The sequence below is a fragment of the Microcaecilia unicolor genome, chromosome 3 (genome assembly GCF_901765095.1).
Source record: "Microcaecilia unicolor chromosome 3, aMicUni1.1, whole genome shotgun sequence".
NCBI lineage: Eukaryota > Metazoa > Chordata > Amphibia > Gymnophiona > Siphonopidae > Microcaecilia > Microcaecilia unicolor.
In genome coordinates this window covers 378,430,315-378,443,407 of record NC_044033.1, presented here as the reverse complement: position 1 = coordinate 378,443,407, position 13,093 = coordinate 378,430,315, and the positions used below count along the sequence as shown (strand labels likewise).

The 13,093-nt window shown below is 40.8% G+C and overlaps 1 protein-coding gene across 1 annotated transcript in view; it reads left to right on the top strand.

Moving 5' to 3' along the window:
* Window positions 1-13,093, top strand: part of DNMT3A (DNA methyltransferase 3 alpha) — an 806,037-nt gene that overhangs the window by 739,108 nt on the left and 53,836 nt on the right. The window contains exons 15-16 of the mRNA XM_030198633.1: window positions 1,289-1,472; window positions 1,708-1,792. Coding sequence (XP_030054493.1) covers window positions 1,289-1,472; window positions 1,708-1,792 — 269 coding nt within the window. The remainder of the gene's footprint in view (window positions 1-1,288; window positions 1,473-1,707; window positions 1,793-13,093) is intronic.

Genomic DNA, 13,093 nt, shown 5'->3' with positions numbered 1-13,093 from the left:
AATTTGTCATCACACACAGTAGCACCATTCGGCACCTCATTAATATTCATCTGTAGATCAATGGTCACCAGCATCTGATGACAGAATTTCTGAATGCTGCCACATTTGGTGGGATTGTTCTGTGGGTGAGTGTTTGCTCTTTGTTGTATTATTTCTTGTCTTGAACGTTTACACATTTTTAGCTTGCTCATTTCATTTAACCAGCGCCGGTCCGTTTTTTAAGTTAGGTAAAGCTAAGGTTTTTCACTCAAACCGGGCTAGCATAGTAAAATTCCGGTTAGCTTTTGCTTCGCATAACCAGTTAAGACTAATCGGTTAGTTCATATCCAGGTTTTGATCTTGCTAATCTGTTTGCGCAATAGAGCTTCTAGATTCCTAACATAGATAGTATGGACTTATTTTATTAAGAGAGTGTTTATTCTTTCCCTTTTAGAGTCTGGAAGTGAACGCATGCTGAACCATATAAGTTTTTTATAGACACAGTGGTGGCCAGGCTTTTTATCTTTTTCTTTATTTATTTTCACAGTTTGGTAGCTGTTGTTTGCTGAACAACCCATATGTTCCATACCAAGACCAGCTATCACATAGAGGTGGGGGATATCATTATGATATCAGCTTAACATCATTCTTGATACATATATCACTATCACACAACTATTAGAATTATGAGTTTCAAATCAAGCAACAATGTAAATGCCTTCATAGGTATTGTTCACATACTAGAAGATGTTTTTATCTATAGCAGTTTCAAAAATACTCGTTTAATATATATTTGTGTGTCTCATATATTATAAGTTTATGCACTAGTCTGGTGTCAGCAATATGCCTTATGGTTTATCCATACACTCCATATTATTCATTATTGTACTGAATTCATCTATATATGCCCTACATGGACATCGGTTGTCATACACTTTTCTATATATTTTTAATCTTGTGTTTTGAAAAAAAAAAGTTTTTCTGTGCATTATGGTTTTTTCTTGTATTTATAATAATATATATACATGTTCTTTATGTGCATCCTTGTGACCTCTGAAGCAGTGATGCAGGCAGTTTGCCGAAACACAGGCCCATGTTGGTTCTTCTTTTTGGTGCCTAATAAAGACTTCAATTTTGAATTCTCCCATCTTGATCGCCACGTGTCTTCCTCTACTCCCCTTCAGTTCTTTACTGCTCTCCATAGAGGATATCTTCTGCTCTTCTTCATGAGCATCTGATATGTTTCTGGCTCCTACTCTGTGGTAAATTCTGTGTATTAAGCATGTCTGTTTATTTTTTTCATTCATAGGTGCTTCTGTGTAGAATGTGTTGACCTATTGGTTGGACCAGGTGCAGCCCAGGCAGCTATTAATGAAGATCCCTGGAACTGCTATATGTGTGGCCACAAGGGCATTTATGGTCTCCTAAAGCGACGAGATGATTGGCCCTCCCGCTTGCAAATGTTTTTCGCCAATAACCATGACCAAGAATTTGTGAGTATTTGAAAAACCTAGAGAAAAAGGATGATAAGGTAGGACCTACTACAGCTTATGTTCGGTTACAAGACCGCCAGCCAGCATCAGTATATGAATGGTGACTGCCATGCCATAAGTTTTAATACAGAAGTGGGATTTGATGAATTGAGTTTTCTAAGAATTCACTATAACTGGATTCACAGTAGCCCACTGAGCATACCCTAGACATTTGTTATTTTGTTTCCTTTTCAAGGATCCACCAAAGCTTTACCCTCCAATCCAAGCTGAGAGGAGGAAGCCTATCCGAGTGTTGTCTCTCTTTGATGGCATTGCAACAGGTAGGTTATTTGATAGCACATTGGTATTCCGAGTATATGGGACTGTGAAAGAATACAACTTGGTCATTAGCGGGTAGAATTACTATTGCTGTCCCTGTAGTCTGCCCTAAGATTTCCAAGTGATTCCAGGTCATAAGGGACAAGCTGAGCCAGCCTTGGTTTTGTCCCATCACATACATATATGAATTTCTAGTTTTAATTTTCTTAATGTAGAGAGATGTGGTAGTGTTAGTCCACTTTTAAAGGTAATCAATAGAAATAGGTGGATTCAGTTTTTTGAAACATTTTAACTTTTTTTTAGTACAAATCTATTTTATTAACTTTTCCATGTTAACATAAATAGCAATCAATTCCCATACCTCTTCCTCCTCTCCTAACCTCCCCCTCCCCATCCCTTAATCATTTAAGTAATCAATGTTCAAGAGAACACTTTTGCACTAGGGTGCCAGCTTCATTACAAATGTTTTGAAATTTCTAAAAACGTCTTTAAGCAAGAACTATTGATCAAGGCCAACAGACATTCCATCTTTAGTAATTGCTGCATCTGCATAAACCAGCTTGAAAACATAGGGAGGACAGGTCCTACCCAGTGACTAAATATACATTGTTTTATAGTCAAGCAAACGTTGTGTACAAACAGAATATCAGCTGTACAGCCTAACGAACAGCCTATCATGAGGATCTAACACACACTTCTATTGGAGGCAATAGAGTTAATATCTAACAGTACAGATAGAAACTAGAAGACTCGTCTCCGTAATTCAGCATCACTGGATGTACATACTGTCCTCAAATTATACACTTCAAGCATATTACCTTACTCAATCACTCCAGCTCACTATGCCCTATTAGGGTGCATAAATAGTCGGTACATAACAATAAGATGCAACTCTCTCCAAACTACAGTCTCAACCACTTCTGTAACACTTGCTATACGCGCACAAAAGTCATCCACACCCCACTTCACATTCATTTCAATCTGCCACATCTGCATCACAGTCAGATGAAAGCTATTCTCCCACAAAACCAATTAAGTGGTAATACAACCAAGAAACTTATCCCACTCGCACAGGTTGCCTCATCAAAACCCTAAGAATGTACTTTGGAGGGACTGGCAAGCAATTACCCATCTCTGGCCAAGAAACTGGTACAATTGCAGATAACCAAAGAAATCCTGATTCAGCAGCTCAAAATCCCCCTGTAATTCTGCAAATGACTGTCACCCCCCTCATTCTCAAAAAAGTGTCTCATCCTCCAAAGCCCCACTTTGATTCCAGTTATCATAAGAACAAAAGAATAGCCATTCAGGGTCAGACCAATGGTCCACCTAGCCCAGTACCCTGCTTCCATCATTGGCCAATCCAGTACCTGGCAGAAACCCAATTAGTAGCAGCATTCCATGCTACCAATCCCAGGGCAAGCAGTGGCTTCCCCCATGTCCATCTCAATAACAGACTATGGTCTTTTCCTCCAGGAACTTGTCCAAACCTTTTTTTAAACCTAGAAACGCTAACCGCTGTTACCACATTCTCCGGTAGCGAGTTCCAGACCTTAACTATTCTTTGAGTACTCTTTTGTACTCTTTGAAAGAGTAAAAAATTGATTCACTTTTACCCGTTCTACACCACTCAGAATTTTATAGTCCTCATTCATACTTCCCCTCAGCCGTCTCTTTTCCAAGCTGAAGAGCCCTAACCTCTTAACCTTTCCTCATATGGGAGGAGTTCCATCCCCTTTATCATTTTGGTTGCTCTTCTTTGAACCTTTTCTAATTCCACAATATCTTTTTTGCGATACAGCGACCAGAATTGAACGCAATACTAAAAGTGAGGTTGCATCATGAAGTAATACAGAGGCTTATTTTGCATCCCTTTCCTAATAATTCCTAGCATCCTGTTTGTTTTTTTGGTGCTGCCATACACTCGCCAGAAGATTTCAGTGTATTGTCTACAGTGACACGTAGATCTTTTTCTTCAGTGCTGACTCCTAAGGTGAACCCTAGCATCAGAATACTATGATTTGGATTATTCTTCCCTGTGTTCATCACTTTGCATTTCATCTGTGTAGCTGGGTTGCCCATCCAGGACCCAGCCAGGCTTGACCCTGCTTAGCTGCCTCTTCCTCCACATGACTGTTGTCTTCACTCCACAGCAATCTGGCTCCTCTGAGCCTTGGCTCCAGGCCCTGGTGAACTCCCAGGACTTCCTCCTCCCTCCGTTCCTTTTACAGAGGCACATTCAAAGCCCAATGTTTATAAGTAAGAGCTTTTATTTTCTTGCTTCAAATCAACAAAACACCCTTCACTCCAGGTTGTTTAGGCTAGCAGCCCAGAGCACAATTCAGGTTCAACACAGTCCGTATAACTTCAAACTCAGGTTCAAAAATAGTCCATATAACTTCACTTCACTTTAGCTCAGATTACTTCACTTAGGGAACAGTACAATATCAGAGGGAAAAACCCAATAGCTTGGTAGGTTGCAGCCCAGACCTTTTTAGTATGAAACCGTTTACACAGTCTTTCTTGTACCTTCTTACAGCACGGTTACACAGCTTTATTCCCACCTGGTTCAGGCTGGGGTTTCTATTGTGCCCAGCTCTCTTTCTCTCCCACAGGCTGCACCTGTTTCCTCTTTAGTAGAGATTTCCCCCAGTGCCTCAGCCTCCTCCTCCGGTCTTCCACCAGTCTCTCCAAGGTACAGCTAGCCACCCTCTTACAGCAGCTTTTTGGGTTTGAGCCAGGGCTCCATCTCCATCTGTTCCTCCCCTAGTCCTTCAGTAATCTCCATTTTATCCTCCTCTTCAACTTCCCCCGCCCCCAATCTCTCCAGCTGGCCCTCATCACCTTCCTCAGAGACCATTTCCCAATCTTCTATCTCCTCCCCTAACTCTTGCACAGCCGGGTGGGGAAGAGAAGGATTCTGGGACTGGTAGTTCCTCCCCTTCTTCCTTAACCCAGCCAACCTCTCTGCCTCCGGTAGCCCAGCTTTCTGAATGTGGGTGTTGTGCACATGAGATCTGCCCCGTTGGGTTTCCCCGGCTCCCTGTACCCCTTTTCTTCGTGCCTTCCCGGATCCCCTTTCACCTGCACTCTCACATCTGCCATTTGGATGCCAAATCTTCCAGTTTCCTAAGTTCTTCCTGCAATTTTTCACAATCCACACGTGTTTTAACAACTTTGAATAGTTTTGTGACATCTGCAAATTTAATCACCTCACTCGTCATTCCGTTTTCCAAATCGTTTATAAAAAAGTTAAATAGCACCGGTCCCAGTACATATCCCTGCAACATTTCACTGTTCACCCTCCTCCAATGAGAAAAATGGCCATTTAACCCTACCCTCTGTTTTCTGTCCAATAACCAATTCCTAATCCACAGAAGGACATTGCCTCCTATTCCATGACTTTTTAATTTTATCAGGAGTTTCTCATGAGGAACTTTGTCAAAAGCTTTCTGAAAATCTAGATACATCAACTGGCTCAACTTTATCCACATGTTTATTTACGCCTTCAAAGAGATGAAGCAAATTTATGAGGCAAGACCTTGGCTGAACCCATGCTGACTGTATCCCATTAAACCATGTTTGTCTATGTGTTATGTAATTGTATTCTTTATAATAGTTTCCACTATTTTGCCTGGCACTGAAGTGAAGCTTACTGGTCTATAACTTCCCTTATCACCCCGGAACCCTTCTTAAAAATCGGCATTACATTGGCCACCCTCCAATCTTCAGGTACTACGGATGATTTTAATGGATTTTTAGCAAATCAGCAATTTCATGTTTAGTTCTTTCAGTACCGTGGGGTATATACCATCCGGTCCAGGTGATTTATCACTCTTAACTTGTCAGTTTGGCTCAGTAGGTCTTCCAAGTTCACCGAGATTTCTTTTCGTTCCTCAATATCATCACCTTTCAAAACCATGGAGAGTTCCATTCCTGGGAGGAGCTTCCCATTCTCGCAAATTGGAAGATAGCCTGAGGTCCTGGATGCTTGCCCCACCCTGTTACACATATAAATCCAAGCGCAACATGTAGTCCTGACCAATAAACTTTGCAGCTCCTGCCCGTATGGACATGGGGCCACATTGTACATTGTATATGTCAGTGAATAGTGTTTTACTTGTACTTCCAACTGGACATCGGTAAACTCAGATTTATTCTCCTGCCAGCCCTTACCAAAACACAATTAGCAATTAACATTTTTTTATTTTAGGCTTGGATTTTTGATTTAGGCTGTGAACTGTAAGGCTGTTTATAGCTATTCTACATGCTGTTTCAGATCCTTTAATTATAATTTTTCAATTAGTATTTTGTATTTTTTATCTTTTCATTACTTTTTATTCTTTAATTTTTTTAGGGCCACATTTTGCTTAAAATTTGTAATCGTGATTAATCGCTCAATTTAAGTTGTAGGGTTTTTTCCCCCCACAGCAGCTCCTTGTTACTCTGGGCAATGGAGGGTTAAGTGACTTGCCAGTAGTCACAAGGAGCTGCAATGGGAAAAGAATACCATTAAGCATGATTGAAATTTTAATCGAAATGCAGCCTTAATTTATTTATTTAAAAACTTATACTCCGCTTAAAACTAAGCGGCTTCCAATAAAACATACATAAAATAACAAACCAAAAAAACTATTATCTTCAGTTAATAGTTATAACTGAGATAGAAAAGCATCATCTTACACATCAGAAAAAGCTTGTAAAAACAAATTTATTTTAAAGATTTTTGTACACTGCTGCAGAGATGGACAAAAACGAAGATAACCTGGAAGCATGTTCCATAGTAAAGGACCTGGCATGGAAAATGCATTTGCCTTTGTTTCAACTAATGGATCTTATTCAAATCTGGTACAGACACAAGCCTTTCAGTATCAGATCTCAATTGATTGCCTTATAAAATTGTACCCCTTGTTTCAAGTACCTTGGTGCCAATATAAACCTTGATATATCACAACCAAACTTTTGTACTAAATCCTATATATTACAAGCAACCAGTGTAACTGTTTTAACTTCAGTGTAATATGTTCAAACCTCCTAAGTGCTTTAACCCATGATTTCGCAATCTCTGAATAGAGGACATTACAATAATCCAATCTAGTCAAAATCAAACATTTCACTACAATCCTAATATCATATGTACTTAACATTGGTTTTAGTTTGACTATCATAAGCAAATAAAAAAAACAAGACCTCACAACTTGTTCCTGAAATGACAGGCAGGCATCATTTGCTGTCTTACAGGTACCAACACATCACACAGCTTATATCTGGGAAAGATCTCATTGTGTTGCCTATTATCACTGTTTCAGTTTTCTTCAAATTCAACAATATTTATTATTTTCCATCCACACCTCCACACAATCCAAATAACTTTTAGCTCTTTCAGATATTTCTGATTGAAAGGGGGAAAAAAGGATACCTAGCTTGCATCTCATCAAAAGATTTCCTAATGATTACAAATATAAATTAAACACGAAAGCTGATAGTGCAGAACCTTGTGGTGCTTTCATTGAAATTGGGTATTGACGTGACACTTGATCTTTAACTCATACTTGCATCACTCTATCATTCAAGTATGACTGGAATCAATTATACACAGTCCCCTGTACATCTAACTGCATTAACTTCTTTAAAAGCAATTTGATATTTCCAGTGTCAAACGCAGAGGATTCATTCAGCGATACCAAACAGTACATTTTCCTATCATCTGTCCTTCTTGAAACCTCATCCACTGTTGAGACTAATAGCATTTCAAAACTATGGGCTTTTCTAAATCCATGTTGGAATGGCATAAGTCCCTGAACACATTCAATTAATTCTTTCAACAGCTGCAAAACAACCTTTTCTATCACTTTCCCCCACCATGGGTAGTACCGAATTGGGTCTATATTTGTTAGCTTGTGTGTGATCTAAAGTAATAGCAACAGTGAAGCCATTGCTGAAGGTTAACTTGAACATCTGGGGAAAAACCCTAGAACTCAAAGACTTATTCACAATATACATCAATGATGGATCTACAGAATCTCCAAATTGCCTAATAATCAGTGATGAACATGGATCAGTTATGGACTCTGTTAGTCTCATCCTTTTTATAATGAAGATAATCAGTGCAATATCAACCTGAAATTGCTCCTAGATATTATTAGACAGTATTTCATTACCATCTACCCCTATATCAACATCCACCGCTAAACTTTGTCCTAACTGTTCCATTTTATTCACTAAAAAGTGAGCATTACCTTTGGCCCCTATCACCGTTACTATCATTTCCATGACATAAATATTTGACAGTCTCAAATTCCGTTGGTCTGTTGATAGCAGTCTGAATTTGTTTGGTTTAATAACCATTTCGTTCCATATAACATACTGCCAAATATTCTGTCAATTTTAATTGGTATGTCTCACAATCATCTATATGTTGTGTACACCTCCATGAACGCTCTGCCTTTTGCAATTCCTGTCTCAGAATTAAAAATCCTTTAGTATACAATAATCCAACCCTCTTTTAACAGTCGTTAAGGACTCAATTCTGCGAATGGCACTTAGAAAAATTAGCACTAAGCATGCAATTCTATAACCGGCGCTCAGAATTGGGCACCACTTATAGAATAGTGTTTGATGCAGTGATCTGATTTATATCAACTGAAAACTGGTAGTAAATTTTCACGCCTAAATTAGGTGCGAATCTCTCTTATTGTGTAACACCACACTCAAATTCCAGGAATGCCCCTGATCTGTCCATGGTTGCACCCCCTTTTCTGATCTGCACGTATCCCGGAGCCTAAAGATGTGTGCATAACTTTTACATTATTGCCAATTAGTGCCAATTATCGGCACTAATTGGCTCATTTGTCAATTAAATTGGGTGTGCGCTCATTCCTAGTTACTGTATACTAATCCATGACCACATTAGAGAGACTGTCTTTTCAGTACAAGGACTTCATCTCTGGAATGCTCTCCCCCGTTCTTTTGTAGAATCCAATCTAGCTCTTGATAAAGGAGGAATCAGCAGTCAGTTCTGATCAGTGATAATAGGGTTCTTAATGGACTATAGGGAATTAAAAGATTAGCTAAATATTCAGGGCATTCAAAGTAGAGCACCTTCTGTGTTGAAACTAGAATCTTGTGTTTCTTAGATAAGTACAAGGCAATCAGTGATCCTTTCTCAGTGTGACACGATGGAGTCATTAGGCTCCAATAATAAACCTAATAGCTACATTTTGAATGGAGTTCAGATGATTGATGATGTATTTGGTAGTCCATTAAATAAGGAGTTACCATAGTCCAGCCTGCTGACAAATAAAGCATGTACTAGTTTATGTAATGACGATCTATTGATAATTGAACTAATTGGCCTAATAAAGGGCAAGGCTCCAAAGCAACTCCTAATTATTGATGAAATATGTGATTCAAAAGTCAGGTGCGAGTCCAGTGTCACTCCTAGAACATGGCCCCAAATCTCTGGACAGTATTAGGATTTGGCAAATAATCAGTTATCCATATGGTTTTTAGGTCTAGTTGGATTTTCTTTAAGTGATTTTCTGCTAGTCAGAAAGCTATACAACAAAGATTCTTATTAAATGTTGTAAAGTCTAGATCAGGGTTGTTAAAGATCGATCCTCGAGGGGCCGCAATCCAGTCAGGTTTTCAGGATTTCCCCAATGATTATGCATGAGATCTATTTGCATGCACTGCCTCTATTGTATGCAGATATATCTCATGGATATTCATTGGGGAAGTCCTGAAAACCTGACCTGATGAGGGCCAAGGTTGGACACCCCTGGTCTAGATAATTTAGGTCCATATACGTGATCAACGGAATATTGTCAGCAAAAATTGAGTGGAAACACCAAGTTCCTGAGTTAGTATCCATCTAACAGCTCCCTGAGGAATTCCTCCATCTTCACAAAGTTAAGGGTTTTTTTTTTAACGCCTAGAATCGTCACTTTATTCTCTTCATATGTGTCGTAATATTCAGCCACACTGTCCGGTGATCACATGATGCCAGATAATCACCCACTATAACATCAGAAATGTTCCCTCCATTCATAAGCACTAGGTCTAGTGTGGTCCTATCGAACGTGGGTTCTATTATCAATTACTGAATCTCCCTACTTCTAGATGACCCTGCAACAGGGCTGTCCCAATCAACATCCGGCTTATGAAATAATCTGTTAGGAGTACTTGCCCTTTCAAAGCTACAGTATATTATGAATGTCTTCACTTACATCTCTGTCCACTTCTTCTGCCAGTATATCACATCAGTGTAAATAGATTTTCCATTCCCTCCTTCCAGAGTGACCTCTGCTGAGTACTAGAAGTAGACTGGTGTAAACTAGGGGAAGAAACATCCAAGATGGACCCTTTTAAAATCGTTTGGATATTCGCATTCCTAAGGCACGTTAAAATCATGCCCAGCTTCAGTACTAATGAACAATGTATAACAAGGTGTTAACAACCTCATACCTGACAATCTGAACCCAACTAGAAGGGTTGGGTCCAGTGAGGACATAGTTGTATTCAAGGACCCAAGAACTCTACAGATGTCTTCCATGGATGATATTGTAAATTCATTCCATGCCAGAAGGCCATTGCAAGGAGGCTGAGTCAAAATGAGGCTAGCAAAAGTCCCCAACTGCATGTTCATGAACAAATAATCCCCAAACTCCTGAGAAGACAAGCATTTTCAAAGCACTTAGGCTTTGTAAGTCTGTGCTTTAAAAATGAGCCCCAAAGCATTCCTGGAAGCAAACACCACCAGTTCCCTCACCATGGTGCAAACATAAGAAAATAGTTCTCATGGGAAATTCAGTGAAGAATGCACTGGCCTATATTCCTGCAACTTCTCGGGATAATCATTATGTACCATGGAATCTTTAGTGTACCTCCAGTGCCTCTCTGTTCTGTGCAATAGCCTCTTATGGTCTTGTAGATCAGAGCTATACCAAGGAGCACTATATTATCACACAGAGCTCTGGAAAGTGTATGGCTTGTGCTAAAATGATGTTCTAGTGTTGCACAACAGTAACAAAGGATCAGATTCCTACAGTGTTAAGCAAGGAACTAGCTTGGCCAAAAAGGCCTCTTTATTAAATTTCTTGAAAAAGCGCTCCCCAAAATTACTCCCGCACTCTTGAATCCTGAAAAGGGGCAGAAAACCAGGAGACATCAAGTTTGTAAATGGTGATCTGACCCTGGAACTGGAGTAGGGCAGTAGAAAATAATTAGAGAATTAAGATAGAAAGGTAATCCAGAATAGAAGGCTTGGAGGGGCATAATTGAACGAAAACGTCTATCTCCATGGGCGTTTATCTCTGAGAACGGGTCCATGAAGGGGCGGACCGAACCGTATTTTCGAAAAAAATAGACGTCCATGTTTTATTCGACAATTTGTGAGCTGGGCATTTTTGTTTTTCAGCGATAATGGAAAATGAAAGCGCCCAGCTCAAAAACGAATAAATCCAAGGCATTTGTTCGTGGGAGGGGCCAGGATTCGTAGTGCACTGTCCCCCCTCACATGCCAGGACACCAACCGGGCACCCTAGGGGGCACTTTTACAAAAACAAAAAAAAAGGTAAAAGAGCTCCCAGGTGCATAGCACCCTTCCCTTGTGTGTTGAGCCCCCCAAATCCCCCTCAAACCCCACTGCCCACAAGTCTACACCATTACTATAGCCCTAAGGGGTGAAGGGGGGCACCTACATGTGGGTACAGTGGGTTTGGGGGGTTGGACGGCTAATAAGCATTAAGCAGCACAATTGTAACAGGTAGGGGAGGGATGGGCCTGAAGTCCACTGCACCCCCTAATAACTGCTCCAGTGACCTGCATACTGCTGCCAGGGAGGTGGGTATGACATTTGAGGGTGAAAATAAACAGTTGTGAAACGGCATATTTTGTGGTGGGAGGGGGTTTGTGACCACTGGGGGAGTCAGGGGAGGTCATCCCCGATTCCCTCCAGTGGTCATCTGGTCATTTAGGGCACTTTTTGGGGCCTTATTCGTGGAAAAACAGGGTCCAGGAAAAGTGCCCTAAATTCTCGCTAAAAACGCATATTTTTTTTCCATTATCGGCGAAAGGCGCCCATCTCTGATCAGCCGATAACCACGCCCCAGTTCCGCCTTCACCACGCCTTCGACACGCCCCCATCAACTTTGTCCGCATCCGCGACGGAGTGCAGTTGAAAACGTCCAAATTCGGCTTTCGATTATACAGCTTTATTCGCTTTTGTGAGATAAACGTCTATCTCCCGATTTGGGTCACAATATAGGCGTTTTTCTATTTCGATTATAAGCAGGTTGATATTCCAGAGTCAAAATTTTATACAGGATTTTAACTGCTGTATTTTGTATTAGTTGAAGGTGTTTTAAATGTAAGAGAGGCACACTTGCTAGTAGAGAGTTACAGTAATCAAAGCGATTTAGGACCAAGGCTTGTACTTATATCTTGATAACAGATCTAGTTAGAAGAGGTCTGATAGATCTCATCATTGTATGAAAACAAGCAGGCTATAATTCTCACAATTGGGTAACGCGGTCCAGCGTTGCCCAGTCCGGAACTTATGACAAGGTTTACAAGAGCTTTGTGGAGCACGACACACTCTCCACCCTCATGTGCGAGTGCCTTCCTGCCCACCGTGAGTACGGTTACCGCAGTTTTTCTACCGCACTGAGGAGTGGCTGCTTTTGTGGCGGCTCTTCATGGTCCGGTCTGGAAGAGCTTCTTCTTGGTACCTTTCAGTGTGTTTTTCCAGTTTTTTTGGTGTGCCCTTATTCAGGTCCTCTTTTTCTTCCGGTATTTTATTGCCAGAGCCGGTGGTGGGAGGCAGGGATAGTGCTGGGCAGACTTATACGGTCTGTGCCAGAGCCGGTGGTTGGGAGGCGGGGCTGGTGGTTGGGAGGCAGGGATAGTGCTAGGCAGACTTATACGGTCTGTGCCCTGAAGAGCACAGGTACAAATCAAAGTAGGGTATACACAAAAAGTAGCACACATGAGTTATCTTGTTGGGCAGACTGGATGGACCGTGCAGGTCTTTTTCTGCCGTCATCTACTATGTTACTATGTCTTTGAAAGGCAGCATACACAGGGGTGGAGCATGGGAGGGATATAAGTGGGGCACTTGCTTACAAACATTACTTACAGAATCCTGTAAGTTACACAGGTAACTAACTGCCTGCGCTTAGGTGCTCACACATCTAAGCGTTAAGTGCATATATATCCAGTTATGCTAATGTTCTATAAACGAAAGTAAGCGCCTGCTTTCCTTTATTGAGTCGGCTCCTGCCGCTTGACTTCCAGATGCCTAA